Source organism: Natrix helvetica (assembly GCF_964273705.1).
Source record: "Natrix helvetica genome assembly, chromosome: 3".
Classification (NCBI taxonomy): domain Eukaryota; kingdom Metazoa; phylum Chordata; class Lepidosauria; order Squamata; family Natricidae; genus Natrix; species Natrix helvetica.
The window spans coordinates 81676628-81695911 of NC_138549.1; the positions used below are offsets into that span (position 1 = coordinate 81676628).

Below are 19284 nucleotides of genomic sequence, written 5' to 3' on the forward strand. Positions count from 1 at the left end.
TATTATTGGTTTTCATTTCAAATATTGTTTTTTACTTTCAATTTATGAAAAAAATGATGCATGTTTGTAAGCTATTATTTTTTATTAATTTATCAAATTTCTGCACCACCCTCTCACCTGGGTGACTCTAGGTGGCTTACAAACAATATCATAAAAATGTGATTAAAAACAGAGTTAAAACAAGGTTAAAAATATACAAGTAAAAAGTCATACTTAAGCAATTAACAAAGCTATTAGGTTATTAAGGTGGTGGGACTACCCTCAATCCACCAGCCATCCATAGGGTTGAATAACATTCTTAGACCCCGCTGCAGAACAAGAAGGTCTTGATGCTCTTCTGGAAGATCCTAAGAGTAGGGGCTTGGTTCACCTCTGAGGTTAAGATGTTCCAAAGGGCTAGGTCAATGGCAGAGAAGGATCTCTTCCTAGATCATGTCAGTCAGAATTCTTTGATGAAATCCACAGCATGTCCTCCCTGCCTGACTGTATGGGATGGGTTGATGTAATTGGGAGAAATGATCATCCTTCACTACTAATTTCATACAGAATATGGTTATATCAAGAGTTCCCTTAGTCCTATAGTATTGGCTGAGAACTAGATAGCAGCATAGTGTTGACATTAAAATAAAATGGTAGGATCCTATGAGTCAGGAGCATGAGTCCACTCTCCTACAGATATTTGAATTCAGTACAGTGAAAAACTATAGGAGATTATGTCAATAGCCCCATATCAGTGGAGGAAGAGAGCTTGGAATTCATAAGAGGTCAATAGAGCTCAAGTTAATGAGATATCTGGTTAAATGAAGTTAACATGGCTTTATTTAGTACTGCTTAATTGCTCACATTTAATTCAAGTACAATTCCTTGTTTCTGAAATAAATGCATTGTCTCTATTTCTTCATATAAATGGACCCTTGCAGTGCTCCTGTTCAGTCTTCCAGGCGGCTGTGCTTTATTTCAGAATACTCCATTTCATGCCCTCTCCTCTCTTACTGACATTGAATTACTTACTTTATTTGGGTAACGTTTATAACATTAGCTATAAAATTGGGGAAAAAAAGGTATTCAGGTTTTTTTGTTTGTATGGTTAGGGTTTTTTTTTTATTCTTTCATATATTTTCAATTTGATTTCTGTCTGCAATCTTTAGGAAGCCATGTTATTTGTATTCTTATTTCTATTTCCTGGTCTGTTATTTATAATGCATGTATCATAAAGATGTATTGAAATTCTGAAACGCAGACAATGGTTACCAAGCGACTTAAACTCTTTTGCGGTATGACATCCTGATTTCTGCAATTCATATGTATGAGTCCTTATCATGACTGAATGAACAAGAAGGGAAAAATCTGAATGCTGTCACTGAATTTGCTAAAATAGATCCAGGGAGAAAATCTTGTGAAAGACTTAAAGAACAAAGCTGAGCAAACCTGGAAATAGGTTTCTCATCACAACCAGACAACAATTTTAAATTCTATTCTTTGCCGCTCACATATTCAACTTGGAAAATTATAATCAATCAAGCAACTACAAATACGGAATCTAGCAAATACATCCAGATTAGAATTTCTCCTACACACTCCTATTCTTCTTTTAAGATATTTATTGTTAGCTCTTTTTTAGGTTCTTTCGCAGCCTCAGAGAAACAGTCAGTAGTTGAATGGGCAACAGGAGTTTTCAGTCGTGCATCCTGTCTTTCAAATACACACTCTTGGATATTTTAACTCACAGTATTTTAGCACTTGGCTGACATGCTTTTGTTTTGTAAATCTTTTAAAATTAAGATTTCAGCTAGAGTAGTGCCAAATACATCCCTTTGCTTACACACTTCTTTGTGGAATGAATCAATCTCTGTAACAGTAGAGAGATTCTTCATAGGGTTGATTTTTTTACACTCATTTTCAAAGGGTTGGCCTTATTCAAACTTTGTAGGATTTATTTACTCAAGCTTTGTAGGATTGACTAGAGAGTTATAGAACACTGTGCCACTCACAAGGGTTAAGGTTAGGGCTAGGGTTAATATACCCCATGCAATATCTTATGTGATATTCTTCAATATTTAAAAGGAATCCCTACTGAAGCCTCACTCAAACATGTTTGTGATGTTTCTCTGTACAACACCAAACAAATGATGATGATGATAAATAAATAGATAATAATAACAACAAAAAACAACAAACAGCAATGCCTATTGTGCATTTCTCATCCATCACTTTACCAGGTCCTAAAGATTACTACAATTCAAAAGACTATTTATAGAATAATAGAATTGGAAGATACCTTAGAGGTTTTCTAGTTCAACCCCCTGCTCAAGCAGAAGACCCTATACTGTTTCAGTAAAGGGGCTGCCCGGTGTCCTAAAAGCCTCCAGTGATGGAGCACTCACAACTTCTGAAGGCAAGCCGTTCCACTAGTTAATTGTTCTCACAGTTAGGAAATTTCTTCTTAGTTCTAGGTTGCTTCTCTCCTTGGTTAATTTCCACCCATTTTTGGGGGGGTCTTGCCTTCTGGTGTTTTGGAAATTAGGTTGAAACCCACCCACCCTTCTTTGTGATTTAGACTTTACTCTTGAAAAGTAAATGATGAATATATTGAACTAGATAGCATTCATTTCAAACCCATTTGTTTTACCTACTCCAAGGCGCGTAGTCCTATTTTCAACCAATCTTAAAGATATTTCACAACAGATTCAAAGAAGCATTTTGGTATAAACCTGATCAGTAGAAATATCTGAGAATAAGTCAGCTTGGCAAGGCTGCTGATAAGAGGACTCCATTCAGATCTTTGTTCACCGGATTCCCGTGACATTCAGAATATTAACATGTTCCACTGATGTATTATTTCCTTTAATTCTGCATAATGCACTACACTTTTTCTTTTAAAAAAATAGTGATTTTAAAAGCCCACAGAGGGGCAAAAGGGAAAGCAAAAAAAATGGTGAAATACAATATTTATAAATGAACAATGGAAGTACCAAAATAATACAAATAATGCTCGGCATAATTTTGATTTGAAATTAGCCAATAAATTTAGTAAAGTATACCGTGTTTCCCCGAAAATAAGACAGGGTCTTATTTTCTTTTGACTCCTGAAATAAGAACTTGGCCTTATTTTTGGGGAGGTCTTATTATTTTTGAGGTGCAGGAGTCGGTGAGTGTGCCTCATGGTTACTTCATGGCTGCTGCTGTGTTGCAACATTTTCGGGGAGGGCTTATTTTAACACATGCGCTCAAAAGCCCATTTGGGCTTATTATGCGGGGAGGTCTTATTTTCAGGGAAACAGGGTATGTAAGAATATTAAATCATTTAAACAATATAAGTGAGAATTTACAGTACTGAGCTGAGCACTAAGATCTTATACATCTTTCATCTTTTAGAACTACCAATTATTTATCACTGATACTATGAACGATGGCTTGTTTTTGGAAATAGGGTGAAAAAGGTCCTCAGGGACCAGCTGGACGTGATGGAATACAGGGACCTGTGGGTCTTCCTGGCCCTGCAGGACCAGCTGGTTCTCCTGGAGAAGATGGTGACAAGGTCAGTTGATGATCGTTCTGTGTTTCTTTTGACATTAATTACAACAACTTCCTTGAACTGGTGCCTTCTAAAAGTCTGATTGCACCAAAGCTAAGCAATGGAGAAAGGATGCATGGGAGAAGATAATTTAACCTTGGTTGCAAAATATATGTCCTGACAACTGTTCCTTTCTCATGTATTTCTACCTTATTAATATTATTTTCGGTTGTTTTGGAAAGACTAATAGGAAGTCCAGCTGGAAAGTCCTTCCTATCTGCAACTTACGCAATGCACATACATTAGCAGCTACTTCTTTATTCATTGGCAAACTTTCTGTAATAGCATCGCATCTTACACAGATGAAAACTTTATTATATTACTATTCGGACATTATGCTTCAGACCCTTCCATATATGGGGGTTGGCAGATACATGGCACATTCCTCTGTTGTCACTACTTCTTGGGGTTTCTGTGAAGCTTTATGAGTTCAATGAATGATTTATTGGTTCAGCTCCTACTGCTGAGGAAACATATTGAAGACAGATTTGAAAACCTTCCACCAATGTTGCAAGATAGGTGATTTCTTACCAGCAAGATCTCCTGGATGTTGGTATCTTTTTTTTCAGATTAAACCGTGTTCCCCAATCCATCCCACTATCTCCCCATTCTCCATTAATATACTGAAGAATGGCTTTTCCACTTCTGCTAAGTTGAGGCCATGTGGGGTTTTACAAAATGCATGTTTCTGGTGAAAAAATAGAAATGCAAAGCAAGAAGAGAGAGCCAATTTGATAATATCTTCTAGGCTTCCCCATTGGCCAGCTAAACAGAAAGTTTATTAATTTAAGGGATGGGAGCAAGCACCACATAGTGGAGGTGAAAAGATTGCTTGTATTTGGGGAGGATGGTGATGTTGGTGGTATGGGCCTCAGATTGATAAAATAGGAGTTATATTTCTCATTTACCCATGTGTTTACCTTTTCAGTATGCCCAAAAATGGTGCACATTACTTTTTAATGAACTATCATTTCTGATTTAATTTTAAAAAATGTAGCTTCCAGGTTTGAAACAAACTGCCAACTTCAAAGTATGGTTTATTAAATCTTAGTATGTTTCAAAGCTGGTCATTTGAGATGAAATGGAAATCTATTTTTAATTACTTTTTTACTTATTCACACCTTAGAGAGGGGATTATGTGTACAGGGCAAACTTAACAATATTTTTATATTATATTTTTGATCATGAACACCTTACACACAGAAGAAAGCAGCTGTCCTTTGGTCAATCACAATTATAGTAACTTTATATTGAAGGAGGCGTGAAGGTAAAACAAAGGTAGCAGTTTCCTTATTATAAAATTGAGCTAAAGTAAATTTCATCGCAAGAATGCTGCATTTCGAGCTTTAGCGGGCAATATGTCACCAAATCTCTCGTACCAAAATGTGATTGATCAACCCAAAATTGTCCTCAGGCTGCCACTCAAAGGCAGAGAGAATAATATGGTGACATTTAAAGGTAGTTCAGTATTGACTACTGTTAACAAAGAAATGAGTCCTTTAAAGAGAGATGTAATACCTTTCTTTTGATTACAGGGTGAAATTGGAGAACCAGGTCAAAAAGGAAGTAAAGGTGACAAGGGAGAAAATGTAAGTCTCTTTCTATTCCCTCCCCCCACTCTGGCTATTGCCTTTACTATATTACTTTTTTATTGCTTGGCAAAAAGGAAATGCATGGAAAAATATATCAAAAACCAGTATTCTCAACGAGCAGGAAAAATGTCTATTTTTTGCAGAAAGATTCACATTTCTAATTAATAAAACAAAGAAGAGGCTTCATATTTGTTGATAATGCTTTTTGATCTTTTTTATATTTCTTCAATGTGATCCAACTTCTCGTCTTTTCGCCCCTGTTCTTGACAGATCAAAGCTTCTTTTTCTCTGTAACCCAACTCCTTTGCGGTTGCACATCTTCCTAAACCTGGAAAAAAAACCAAAGAAAGTATCTATGGAGACACTGGGTTACCACTATTCCAAGAGATCTTTGTGGTTGGTCAGATTCTCAAATAAAGCTACTTCTTTTCCCTGCTGTTGAAGTAATAATAATCGCTGGAATTTCTGAACTTTGGAGCTATGGAGATAGATATCTCCCCCAGATTATCCCGGCAATTTCTCCTATTTTAGCAAGAAATAAGATGCTGCTTGTCACACTCATAAATACTATATGTGGCACTCTACTTACCAGGAGAAAAGGATTCCATTAAATATTCTTCCAATTCTTAGCTTGACTTAACTTTGTTTTAGACATTTTACAGATTGTGAAAACTTTTATTTATTTTTGAAGGGCATTTTGATTGCCGTAGCTAATTACTGTTATTCATATATGAGGCTCCTTTTCTCCATTTATCATTTGTTTTTTTTTAATATAATAATTATATCTGCTGTCACTGTATTTCACATTGTTTTCTATGAGTGCAGAACGTTGAAATATTAGGTGACAGCATACCTTATTATGTTTTTAGGTTTATCGGTCACCTTGGGCAACTTGGTGACATGTGAAAATAGTAGGGAGTGGATTTGAAATATTTTCTTACAATTTATTTCTTATAGAAATGATCAAGTTTAATCTTCCTGCAGTGCTTTTCTCTTTTCCATATGTGCTTATTATACATTACTGTATTAATATGGAAAAAGAAACATATGCATTTTCCATGTTTGGGAAAATATTGCAAAAGTTAGTAACAATACAACTTTTTAGACACGTTTGACACAATCTGCATTCTATTGATCTCTAGCAAAGTGATTAAAATACTTTTTTAATAAACAAAAACTTCAGAGAAATATGAAAAAGTATTATATTTATGTTTCACAAAGCTTAAAATCAAATTTTACTTTGAGGCGATTTACTAGAATATTTTTTAATAAAGTTCACCTGGTTGATGCAAAGTACATGCAAAGTGAAAACTGCAGGTAGCTAATTTCATTTAGTTATAGGTGCTGCTTATGCAATTACTCTTTCTTAGTTTTAATGTTAGCATTTTTCTACGTGGGTACTTTTAGCCAATCATGTGTTTGTGTATGTTAGGTAAGCTCCCCATTAGGAGAGCGAGTGTGCAGAGAAGCGTAATGAGAGTGGTATGGAAGAACACACAAACCACCATACAGAGACACTGCAGTTTAAATAGGCTTTTACTTTTGTGGAAAATAGAGGTATTCAGAGTTCAATTTACACACGGTTCAGTCAGTCAGTTATCCATTGAACACAGTCCAGTATCATATAATCATTTCAGCACACAAAGTCGCTAATAATAGCAAAACTCACAGTAACTCACTATACATCTAACAAGCAGTATTCATCATCAGCATCTAACAAACAGAGAGCTAACAGTCATTCTGGCTCCATCTTATGGCTGCTTGAGGTAACAGCAACCAATCACATTCCAGCACTACTTAAAGCTACCGTACTACCGTCATGGTTTACATATTGCTGACCCAACTGTTAGCTTACATACCTAACAGTGTATATGTCAGAATACGTATCAATGCTCAAATTTTGGATGTGGTCAGTCATATACCTAACATGGATCATTTTCATTTTTAGTGATTGTTACTAAATTATTGTCATTTTAACTGTCGTTGCTCAATAAACATCATGTAAATATGAGCATATTTTAATATGATTGCAAGATCCTCTGATGTGTTTAAATTTAAGTCTTTTGTTTAGTTTTACCTTTCTTACAAAGAAGTCAACGTGGAAGGACTATTTTCAAGAAATATACGTCATAAAATAAAATCTTATTTTAAATAAATAAATCATTATTCAGGCTTATTTACTGAATAGTAATATTCTATTAAATTTACTTTTTAAATGGCAATAGTAATTATTGTCATTTAAAATTCCATTTTATTTATCCAAGCTTGACTATTTGATATCAAGGACTAGTGATAATGCCCTTTACCTATAACAATATGAAGAACTTTAAGTTAATTTCTGGCCCAATATTTCAAAGGTTAGGTGAAGATGTCATCATTCCCTTTCTGTCAGTCTACATCAGGGGTGTCAAACTGGCAGCCCACAGGCCAGATGCATCACGCACTGGCCACACCCACCACAGCTCTGCAAATGGCAAAATGTCACGTTGCAAAATGTCACGTGATGGCAACGTGACACAGAGAATTTGACATCTGTGGTCTGCATTATGGACTATATAGAAAGGGAAGTCCTTGTTGAAAGACTAGTTCTTTTCAGTTCCTTCCCTCCCTTTCTTTCCAGCCAGTTGCATTAATTCTTTGTGCCGAACTGTAGCTTAAGCTGTTGAACTTGCTTTCCTTTTTCCTTCTTTTTGTGTAATTGATTTGATACTTTAAATCTGAGAAGAAGAAGAAGAAGAAGAAGAAGAAGAAGAAGAAGAAGAAGAAGAAGAAGAAGAAGAAGAAGAAGAAGAAGAAGAAGAAGAAGAAGAAGATTGTGCTTGCTGTCCGCCAATTTCTCTCCCCTTTCAGCTGAAGTCAAAGATAGGAAGGGTGCAAATGAATGAGTAAATTAAAAAGCTAGAATACTAAAATCTGTTTATTAAAAAAGCAAGACTGATGCATGGAGAAGATGGGGAAAAAACCCACCAATAATCCCAGAACATTGGTCTGTTTCAATGAATGTAATAAACCTTAAGCTCCATCTCTTCAAAGAAATATGGTAATGCATGTTATATTTGAATAATGTAAGATGTATATTTATATAATGTAATGTTTTTTCCCAGGGACCTTCAGGACCGCCTGGTCTTCAGGGCCCCATTGGTGCTCCTGGAATAGCTGTAAGTTTCCTGTTTATTGCAAATGAATTTTTCAAAACCTTTTGTATTTAAAAAAAAATCTCACTGTTCATTGAAAAGGTTTAGAAATGATTTACACAGCCTAAAACCTGAATTTCTTTTTTATTTAAAAAAAAAAAACATCTTCCAGGACTCTATGACTACATACCTGCAAGGTTAATATAAGCTTCACGGTTAAATCAATGCCATTCTGCTTCCTTTGTTCATTAGTGTGACAACGCAAAAGAAAAACACATTTTTGGCGAAGGTCCTTCATTGAGCACAAAAGCATCCTTTTCAATGGCTTTACATATTGTACAGGTGTTTCATGTACTGCACATAACTCACTGCTTAATTTTGCATTCATTAAAAAAAATCCATCTTTGTGAATCAGCCACATGTCTATTATGGATTGCATCCCTTAGGACTTTTCCAAGGTAATATCTAATCAAGAAAATAATGTAACGATTTCAGATAACGGTGAAAAACAGCACCATCATCCACGTATTTAGCATTTTTTCCCCCTGAGTAAGACAAACTGCTCTTGGCTAATAAATGGTACTTTTGATATTTCTGTGACAAGCATCCGAACCCCCTCACTATTTACACTTTTAGAATGTCTGTTTCCCATGGTTGAATTTATGGAATCATTTGCAAGAAATGAGGTAAAGCGAGAAATCTTGTACATGGTTAAGCCGCTGCCTCAGCACATTTGAAGTCAATGAGATGTTTTCGTAGCTCACCGAATTGGGTTCAGGATCTGGAGAGGGAGCTCTCCCCCATTTTCTAGATCTGTATTTTTTATACAATTAATGGAGCTGAAATTGTTGGGACATACTTTATATTTTGAGTCTGTTATACCTATTTCAATTTACAGGGAGGTGATGGGGAGCCTGGTCCAAGAGGACAACAAGGGATGTTTGGACAGAAAGGCGATGAAGGTTCACGAGGCTTTCCTGGTCCTCCAGGACCTATTGGCCTTCAGGTATTTTTTATTGTATTATCCTTCCTGCATATATTAATCTTTTTTTCCATCCATTGTAAAGTGAGCATATTTAAAAATAAAGGCTAAAAAGGTAAAGGTTCCCTTCGCGCATATGTGCTAATCGTTTCCAACTCTAGGGGGCGGTGCTCATCTCCATTTCAAAGCCAAAGAGCCAGCACTGTCCGAAGACATCTCCGTGGCCAACATGACTAAATGCTGAAGGCGCACTATTACTTTCCCACCAAAAGTGGTCCCTATTTTTCTACTTACATTTTTACGTGCTTTCGAACTGCTAGGTTGGCAGAAGCTGGGACAAGTAACAGGCGCTCACTCCATTACATGATGCTAGGTATTCGAACTTCCGAACCGCCAACTTTTCTGATCAACAAGCTCAGCGTCTTAGCCACTGAGCCACCCTAACCCTAACCCTATAAAAAAAATTAAAGGCTATTTTTACATAATAAACAATGCAGACTAGTGATAACAACAACAAATAAATCCTTAAATCATCATTCCAAGTCATCATATAAAGTTGTTAGAATTGCAGACAAAGCACTAAGGCAGAGATAGGGAGGTGTCTACTCAGTTCTTTAAAGGCAAGGTTTGGATCATAATTATCCTCCACTACAAAAATCATTATGGGTGTGGAAGGGATGGTAAGCCATCCCAAAACACTGGATCTCTCATCAAGAGGTCCACAAAAAAATAGAAGACAAAAAGCAATCCTCATCATTCAAGGGCTTTCCCAGGATTTTTTCTGCAGGCACAGCTGTTTCATTTCAAAGCTCCAGAAGGGAATTAATGAGTCAATCTGCTGCCTACTTTACAAAGTAAAATACATTCCAGTGTAAAATTGATTCAGTTCAGTGCAACATCTGGAACACTTTTCTATTCAAGAATAAGTACTAAAATGTTTTGGATAAGAAAGGAAACATGTTTTTAAAACATTCTTTTTTTAAAAAAATGCAACAATTTAAAAATTGCATGATAATGAAATTGCTATTATAGTAAAGTGACTGATGAATTTAGCATCTTGAGCTGCTCCACAATAGAAATACAGTTCAAATTTTGTCTGCATTGTAAGTGTTATATTACTTCACCTTTGTGTAAATTTAATTTAGTGGTGGTTGTGTGTGACTCATTAATCTGAGTTTTAAACAAATGCTGAAAAAGTTTCTTTCAATCTCATTTTCCTTTGTAATAATTTCTTGTACCAGTGTTCACAACTGTGCTAATAAAGGGCCACTGAGCAATCAAGAGTTCACACAGAATGCATAGTAACAAGAAAAATCATGTAGGACATACAGTATCTTTCTTTTTGTTATGAAGAATATTCCTTGATGTCAAATTTTACTTGATATATCCAAATTATCATCACATTGTCTGATACATTTGCAATCATACATATTAGAAAAGGTTTCAATAATACAAATCATTATTTTTAAAGTGCTACCATTTAATAGCAGAGTTTCTTCCAATCTCAGTAGTAAGCCTGTCAGTAGTAACTGATTCTGTCTTAAACTTTTTGTAAATAGGTTGGGGATTAAAGTCTTTTCCTGGAATATCTGAACCTTGTTAGCTGTTCATCTGATAAAATGTGATGTCCTTCTTTCTATATCTTTTATTGTGGGAGGAGCTTCCTGGGGAAATGGAGGTCTGCCTCTGAGCTCTGCATGATATATTTGAGGTCAGACCTGCTCCTGCTGCGAGAGTCCCCCCTCTCGCAGGTATGGCCCTTTGCCCTTTTAAGGGCCCACCTTGATGACAGATTCATTAATCCAGAGAGGTGGAGGAAGCGGAGACTCAGGGGTTTTTTATGAGTTTTGATGCCTCCTCTAACATTGTACACCGCCCCGAGTCCCTTCGGGGAGAGGGAGCGGTTTATAAATTTAATAAAAAAAAAATCAAATCTCCTAAAAATAATAGGAAAACTCAACATAACCTTTCAGCAACACTTCCTACTTATAGGGATGTACTAGCTTCTTACATCTTAAGGATTTTATAGCTTTAATAGCTGATATAAGCACAACTGATCAGATAGAATTAAGGTTTCTAACGTGTATAATGAAACCGTTAATCCCAAAGCACATTATAAAAGGTCAATGCTATTACCTAAAAACAAAAATAAAATAATTCAAATATTTATTCAATATTTTTAAATCACCTCTCCAAGGGGGTGAAACCTGTTACAGAAAGAAAATAAAAATGAACAACAATAATAAATTGAAGTGATGTAAAGAAATTTTAAAAAGTACATGCCAGTATCAAAGTCTTCAGAACATAAATTAGAAGAGAAGTTTTGACAGTGGGGATACTTAAGTGTGAGCATATCAAGATTGTGCTTCAGAACAAATTTGAAAATAATTAGCATACTTAACCTTAGACACATCTATTCTCCCATAATTGCAATGGTACTATTGACAGACTGAAAAATTAAACTTTCACATTAATTGAAGACCTAAGTTTGAGATACAAATAGACAGGTTTATGGCTCAATAAATCTTAATAACAAACTGCTAGATTAGTTGTTAGTGTGTGTCATGTCAGCAAATAGTAATTGATGAGATTCTAGCATCTTTAACAGGAAGCTCTTTACTTTTTCTACAGTCACATCTGCAAGCAAGTAATTTGTAGGTAATGATTCATTCAAAGCATTGTGACCAGAATTGTCCTAATTGTTAGGACATCTGTGTAACTTTACTGAGATATTTAATGCCTTAAAATGCAGTGTATACATATCTCCCAGTTCCTCCCTCCAGTCCAGAAATATCTATAGGAAAATCAAGTATGCACTATTATTTATACTTATATCATGTCCTTCCTGTAAGTAGCTCGGGACAGCATATATTTCTTTTTACAAGTAGTCCTTGATTTACAACCATTCATTTAATGACTGTTTGAGGTCACAACAGCAGTGAAGTAAGTGATCTATGACCGGTTTTCACACTTACATCCATTGTAGCATCTCCATGGTCATGTGATCAACATTTGGGCACTTGGCTACTGGAATGTATTTATCATCAATTACTATTTGCATACAGGGTCATGTGATCACCATTTGTAACCTTCCCAGCTGGCTTCCAACAAGCAAAGCCAATGGGGAAACCAGATTTGCTTAAAAACCACATGATTCACTTAACAACTGCAGTGATTCGCTTAGAACTATGGCAAAAAAGTAAAATAGAACTCACTTAACTATTGTCTCATGAAGCAATGGAAATTTTGGGCTCAATTGTGGTTGTAAGTGGAGGACTATCTGTATAACAATTGTAGAATACAATAATGAAAATTTGCCAAACATCATAAAGTAATGTTTATTGATATATTTAATGTATTTGGAAGTTGGAGTGCACATTAGAGTAGAGGTGGGAACTGATTGTGAGCAGAGCTAGGCAAGTTTAATCTTGTTTAATAATGATGATAATAATAATAATAATAACAACAACAACAGCAAATCACAGTTTTGGAGGAACAAATCAATGGTTGTACCAATAGTAATAGAAGCCCTTGAAGCAGTGGTGGGTTCCAGGTGGTACGGCAGCTGGGAGCAGCAGCCACCATACCGGAACGGTGTTTCGATGGGCCCACCCACCCGCCTGCATTCCTTACCTCTTTTTGAGGAAAACGGGCCAATTGCGCAAGCACACACAGCGTACGGCGCCTGCACAACCTCGGCGAGAGGCTGGGGTGTCACAGGGCAGTCATGTGCACATGCAGACACAGTGTGTCTGCCCAAGGTGGACATCCGACCCCATAGCAGCGCACCGGTTGTAATGGGATCCAGAACCCACCACTATCTTGGAGTGATACCAAAAGGTTGCCTAGATACTTTAACTTATCAGATCTGAACATTTTTGCAGATCTTTATCAGATCTGAATATTTTTGCAAAAAACTGCCTATATGTTCAGATGTTACCTTAACAGCTCTTAGGATCTTGGTTAGGACTTGGAACTGTTAAGCTTTTACCAGTCTCAGACTGTGAATCGACTTGAAGATTAAATCTTAAATAATAATAATAAATTATGAAACTTTTATGTTGTGCAATTCTCAACAAATCTTGGAGCCCTCAAATAAACAAGTAACCCTTGGATCTTAGCATCTTATCTGGACCATGCCCCACACCTGTAATCATGATTGTAAAATAGTACCGTACTTGCATATGTAAGTCTGCTGTGCCAGATTATGTATAACATACTCTATTATTTTAGATGGTAAAACTCCCAGATTTACTTTGGTAGAAGGCAGTATGTAGATAAATCTAATATCTTCCACATAAATCAGTAACTACATATTAATTCTATATTTAGTTACATCAAAGTATTATCCTTTAATCCAATTGTATCTGTTTATTTCAGTAGGAACCCTAAGTCCATCACCCACACTTTTTGATACGAAGATGAACTGTAACTAACACACCATTTTCAGTGTGGAGCTTGATTTATTTTTTCTTTCCAGTTTTTTAAAACAACTGTAAACTGCAGTCAAGCTTTTAGTTAGTGAATGTCTCAGTTTTCTATCAGCAGTATTTCTTCATTAAGAACTTAAGGTTTTATCTATAGTAATTTTGAAAAATGATAGTATAGGTGTGCCCATTTAAGTGGTCTCCAAATTTATGTTGGTTTTAGTAATCCAGCCGATACTTTTTGCATAAATCAAGATTCTATATTTTGCATGATTCACCAACATCACACGTTCAATCTGTAAAAAAAAGAAAAAAAAAGAATGACACACAGTCTTGGAATACAGGAGAATTGGTGTAAAATGTATAACAAGCTTCCCCAGCCTGGTATCCTTCTAAAATTCATACCAGTTTAGTATTCTGAGATTTATAATTTCAACGTATGTGGAGGACATATATTTGAGATGGGTGGATACAACATATATTATGCTTCATGATCCAGTTTTCTGTTGATTATTTTATTAGAAATCTGCTACAATTTCAGCCTAAAACTTAGAGTATAAACCTGTCCAATAGCCTAGTGAGCCAGGACTTTCCTATTTTCTTTTCTAAGCAAATTCTTTTAGTTCAGGCCCAATTTGTCTTTTCAATAGGAAAAGAGAATAGATTCTATTGACTTTAGCACTTGGGCCTAACGTGAACAATTTGAACCTGATTCTTGAAGTATCACTCTGAAAAACATCCCATTATAAAGCTTCGTTACATGCATTTAATGCACATCGAGAGACTGTTCAAATAAGACTACAATAAATCTTGCAGTCAATGGAAAAGAAAGACAGCTTCTCCCAAGTGACTGAGTGTTCAAATAATCTGAAGTTCTGAATGAATTCAAGAGCAACATAGCTGATGAAAGTCAGAACTCAGTGCTGTGCACCCAGTGATCAACATCTATTTACTATGTCTTTAAATAATTCATAACACCTGCCATTAAATTATCTTTAGATACTGCTAATAAGTCAAGCTTTTATTAACTCTACAATTCTTCATTATTCACAATCAATGAATATATTTCATTATGCACATTGCCATTCCTTATAGTTTCTTTGTTTAAATGCCGCAAAGTTCATTCAACTTCCAAATAATTGGAATGACCTGGACAAATGATACAACAGGAAAAGAAAGTTTGTCTCATATATATATATAAGACTAAAAATGGCTTATAAAAAGCCATTGTTATATAACTTTTTGTTCTTTCGTATTTAGTGAGAGTGGGAACAACTTGAATTTGCCTTACTTATTAATGCTAATCAACATAATTTGAAGTTTCTTACCTATGCAAAACTAGAAGCAATTATTCTTTTATTTCTGTACTTCTCCCATTTATTTTCAGTGCTCTTCTTCACTTTTTGAAAAAATATACTTATATCTTGGGGAAATGCTTGCAAAAAACATTAAGGGAATCGTGCCAGAATTTCTTTGTGCTTGAAGGCAGTACTAAATTAAATATAGAAACAAGGTAGAATAAATTTATATTTAAATTTTTTTAAACATTATAGAAAGCAAAAGAGAGATATTCTTTGATCATTAATGATGTTACTGAAAGCTATAATTATCATATTTGAAAGATGAATGTTTTACTGCTTGATTGCTTGTAAAAAGATTTTGTATGTGTAGAAGGATAAAGACATTATTTTAGAAATGGAAAAAATATAGACAGCATGTCACATATAGCATGAACCATAAAGGTGAGTTTTTCGCATACACAGATCTCTTAAATATTAGGTCCAACAAAAGTTTGACAGTATTGAAATCAGAATATATGATTGTTATATAAGTGCTTCGGCAGATTTTAAAGTCAACATGTAAAATTATGATTTATGACTTTGGCATCGGGATTGAGTATACTATTCCCATTTTCTGAAAAGTATTTGTTTTGCTCTCAAATACAAGTGCAAAGCCAGCTTGGTGTAGTGGTTAAGACGCTGGCCTTGATACCAGGAGACTGTGGGTTCTAGTTCTGCCTTAGACATGAAAGCTGTGACAGCTGGGAAGGTAATTTGGACAGTCACTCTCTCTCAGTCCAACCCACCTCAAAGGGTTGTTGTAGGGAACAAAAGGAGGAGGAAGACACATTATGAGTGTTCACCACCTTCAGTTACTTATAAAGTAATAAAGTTTGGATAAAAATCTAATAATAAAAATTTGCAGAAATATCAGACTGCTTCAAATTAAGCAGTTTGCTCCTATTAAATTAAATCCTGATGCTTATTCTGATGGGATAAGCATCAGGATAGGTGCCCTTTTCAATAGGTTGTACTTCACTTAAGAAACTTCTTGCCAGTCTACCATACATTTCAGTGCCAGGAAAAACATTCTTTATCTGAGCCTTTTAAAGAATAAATATTTTATCATGGAAGCCATCTTTAAACAATTGTGCTTGAATTGCATTTTAGAATAATTTCATTTTGTGTTTTATGTTTTAACTTGTGGCATTTGTTGGTGAGTTCTTTGGGAGCCATTTCCATGAATCGGCTGTGCAAATTCAGTTAGTAAAATGAATAAAATAAGATAAAAATGCAATGCATCTACACCACAAAAAGAAAACAAGATGAAGGCCTCATTCTCTGTATGATTTCATGCGTTTACTTAAGAACTTTGGAAGTAAAAAATGCTAAGGAAATCTAGATTTCTCAAATCTTAGGCTAGAAAATGTTTACTGCCCTGGGCCGTTATTTGAACTATTCTATAATTAATACTATGCATTTCTATTGCTGTTTCTTATCACTAGGGTCTTCCTGGGCCCCCAGGTGAAAAAGGTGAAAGTGGCGATGTTGGTCCAATGGTAAGAGGTTTTTCTTTCTCCTCTAAATGTCCCCATAAAGTTGATTCACCAAAGATTGTTCAAATTAAGGAGCAAGTTAAACTTACTTTTCCCATTTCCTCTTGTCCAGTCTTATAATTTTGTTTGTGTTTTCTCTCTTGCAGGGTCCTCCAGGTCCCCCTGGCCCTCGAGGCCCTCAAGGTCCAAGTGGATCAGATGTAAGAAATACACAAACATCTGATGATGTTTACGCATGTATATGCATGCATGTAGTTTAAGGCATAATTAACATATGACTCACCTTAAATATTCTTTTCATCCAAGGGTCCTCAAGGTCCATCAGGTTCTGCTGGCTCTGTTGGAGGAGTTGGTCAGAAGGTAAGAAAATGCAGTGAAGTTTTTAATCATTTTATACCTTATGGAATAGAAAATATGAAATTATCCCTCTGATGTTCTGCTGAGAAATTGGAGTGTAGTGTCCATAAATCTCTGTCGACAGAAATACATTATCCTAAATATCTACTTTTGAACTCAGTGATGGTTACATTTTAGGGCATATGTGTAAAAATTGATATCTTGTTCCATACATGTCTACAGATTAGAGTTTGCTTTGCTGCAGGCAATTGGATGTTTGTAACAAAATGTATTATGATTATTGCACAGATGTTTAGGTTGGATTCAACATTTTGTTGAACTAAACAGATGTTTTGCTGAGTCAGACAGATATTTAGGTTGGATTCAACATTTTTGTCCACCTTGGAGACCTTTCCAAGGATGTGGCATTCAGTTCAATTCAAACCTTTATTGTCTCAGTACAACATGTGTACAATGAAATTGGCTGAGCCTCCCTTCGTGCACCCCCCCCCCCAACACAATACAACTCACAATGAAAGTCAAATATTCCTTACTAGCAAACACCCAGTCCTATTGCACGATGTGAACTTATTGGACATCACATCGGCCCTGCAAGTCAGTCGTACTATATTATTCTAGGGTTATTTTTCATCAGGACTCTGACAGCCCACAGATCTTCAGATGGGTTCTTCAGCCTGTTTGTGTGGCTGCCTATGCTTCTATATCTCCTTCCAGATGGTAGGAGAATAAAGAAGGGTTGACCAGGGTGTGAGTCATCCCTGAGGATTTTCCTCGCTCTCTAGACAGATGTTGTTTGTTTCATGATGTTAAAAGAATCATCATTGGATGGAGGTTGTTGCAATTGACTGGTGGTAATTTTGTCAATGCCAATTGTATTCAAGTGGTGCTCCAAATATTTTGGAATTGCACCCAAGACACCCATTTCTTTTGGTACTATTTTTTCTTTGTTTTTCATAGTTGTTCTACTCCTATTTGTAGATCTTGGCATTTTGTGATTTTTTTCCCAATTGTTTTTCTTCTATTCTGAGTACTGCCCTGTTCACTATCAATACTTTTCTTTCTTTCTCATTGATAATTCTTAAATCTGGCTTGTTATGTGGCAGGTGCCAAATTATTAATACTGCCTTTTTATATATAAAATCCCAAGGAAGTTCAGTAGGTGCAGCAATGTCAAAACTATAGTTACCTTTGTTGAATTATTATTTAAAAGTCTTTGTAATCTTGTGGGGAATGTAAAGAATTGGGTTTTTTTTAAATCAAAAATTGTTTCTCTATAAAAACAAATTGAATATACTATTTTGTGTGGAGTTTCCATTGTCACAATAAATTTGAAGAATAGGGATATTAATTAGTAAACTGTATCTGCAGATATAATCTAATTTAAAACATGTCTAAAATTTGAATTTGTCAAATTCAGAATCTACAAAAAGATAGGTTTGAAACTTTCTTTCCCATCTTTTCTGACTGTAAAGATACCCCTCAATTTTTAAAAAAATACAACTTAAACACTTTTTTAAAAAAAAGAAAAGAAAAGAAAATATGGGAATGGTTACATTATGATTCTCTTTATTTGCATTTTAAGCATTTGTACTCAAGAATTGGGACCTTGGAAACTAAAATTGTATATTTCAAGTTTATAGAAACTAAGAGAAATTATACCCCCTTTCTGTATCTACCTCTATGTATTCAAAAGGACTGACCACATCATTATCCTGCCATTATGGAGGTGAATTTGGATTATAATTGCTAAATTCCTAGCTATATGGCTTTTTAAAGTTTGTCAAGAATATTGTGACATAGAATCAACATATCCACAGGATGTCAAGTTGGAAAGAATACTACGTAATCAAATATGGGTTAAAATTTTGTATTATAGAAACATTACAGTACAGGCAATCATTGACCAATGGCACAATTGGAATTAGACTAATATATTTTCACTTAATGTTATCTCATTGTACATAACTGAAAATAGCATGATATAGTTCTAGACTAGAGTAATAATTAATACCTAAAAATGAAATCATTTTTCCTCCGTTTTTTAAACTCATAAATGAGATTTCCGGCAGGTCTTTGAGAAGATTTCCAAACTGTTTTCTTGGCCTGAGTTGAAGTCCTTGATCTTCCATTTCTTTTGATGTCTGAAATTTGGCATCAAATAAATTCTTTTTGAAGAACTATCTAACTCTTTACCCTCCAGTTCAGATCTTTCATTGTGTAGTAATACTGACCAAAGGTGCAGGTCATACAAATAAGGGATCGTTATTTAATCATTGCCAGACATGGAGACAAAAGTCTCCAAGCCTTTTCTTCTGCGTTGAAAAGAACACAGAAGAAGGACCAGCTATTTAATGTGGGTGCCATTGTTCTTCATTTTTAAGA

The 19284-nt window shown here is 35.3% G+C and overlaps 1 protein-coding gene across 5 annotated transcripts in view; it reads left to right on the forward strand.

The window, feature by feature from the left end:
• COL11A1 (collagen type XI alpha 1 chain) overlaps nucleotides 1–19284 on the forward strand; it is a 272785-nt gene that overhangs the window by 196498 nt on the left and 57003 nt on the right. For all 5 annotated transcript variants that reach the window (XM_081948969.1, XM_081948972.1, XM_081948971.1 and 2 more), the window contains 7 exons: nucleotides 3431–3538; nucleotides 5110–5163; nucleotides 8271–8324; nucleotides 9199–9306; nucleotides 16495–16548; nucleotides 16692–16745; nucleotides 16852–16905. In XM_081948969.1, the coding sequence (XP_081805095.1) occupies nucleotides 3431–3538; nucleotides 5110–5163; nucleotides 8271–8324; nucleotides 9199–9306; nucleotides 16495–16548; nucleotides 16692–16745; nucleotides 16852–16905 (486 nt within the window). The remainder of the gene's footprint in view (nucleotides 1–3430; nucleotides 3539–5109; nucleotides 5164–8270; nucleotides 8325–9198; nucleotides 9307–16494; nucleotides 16549–16691; nucleotides 16746–16851; nucleotides 16906–19284) is intronic.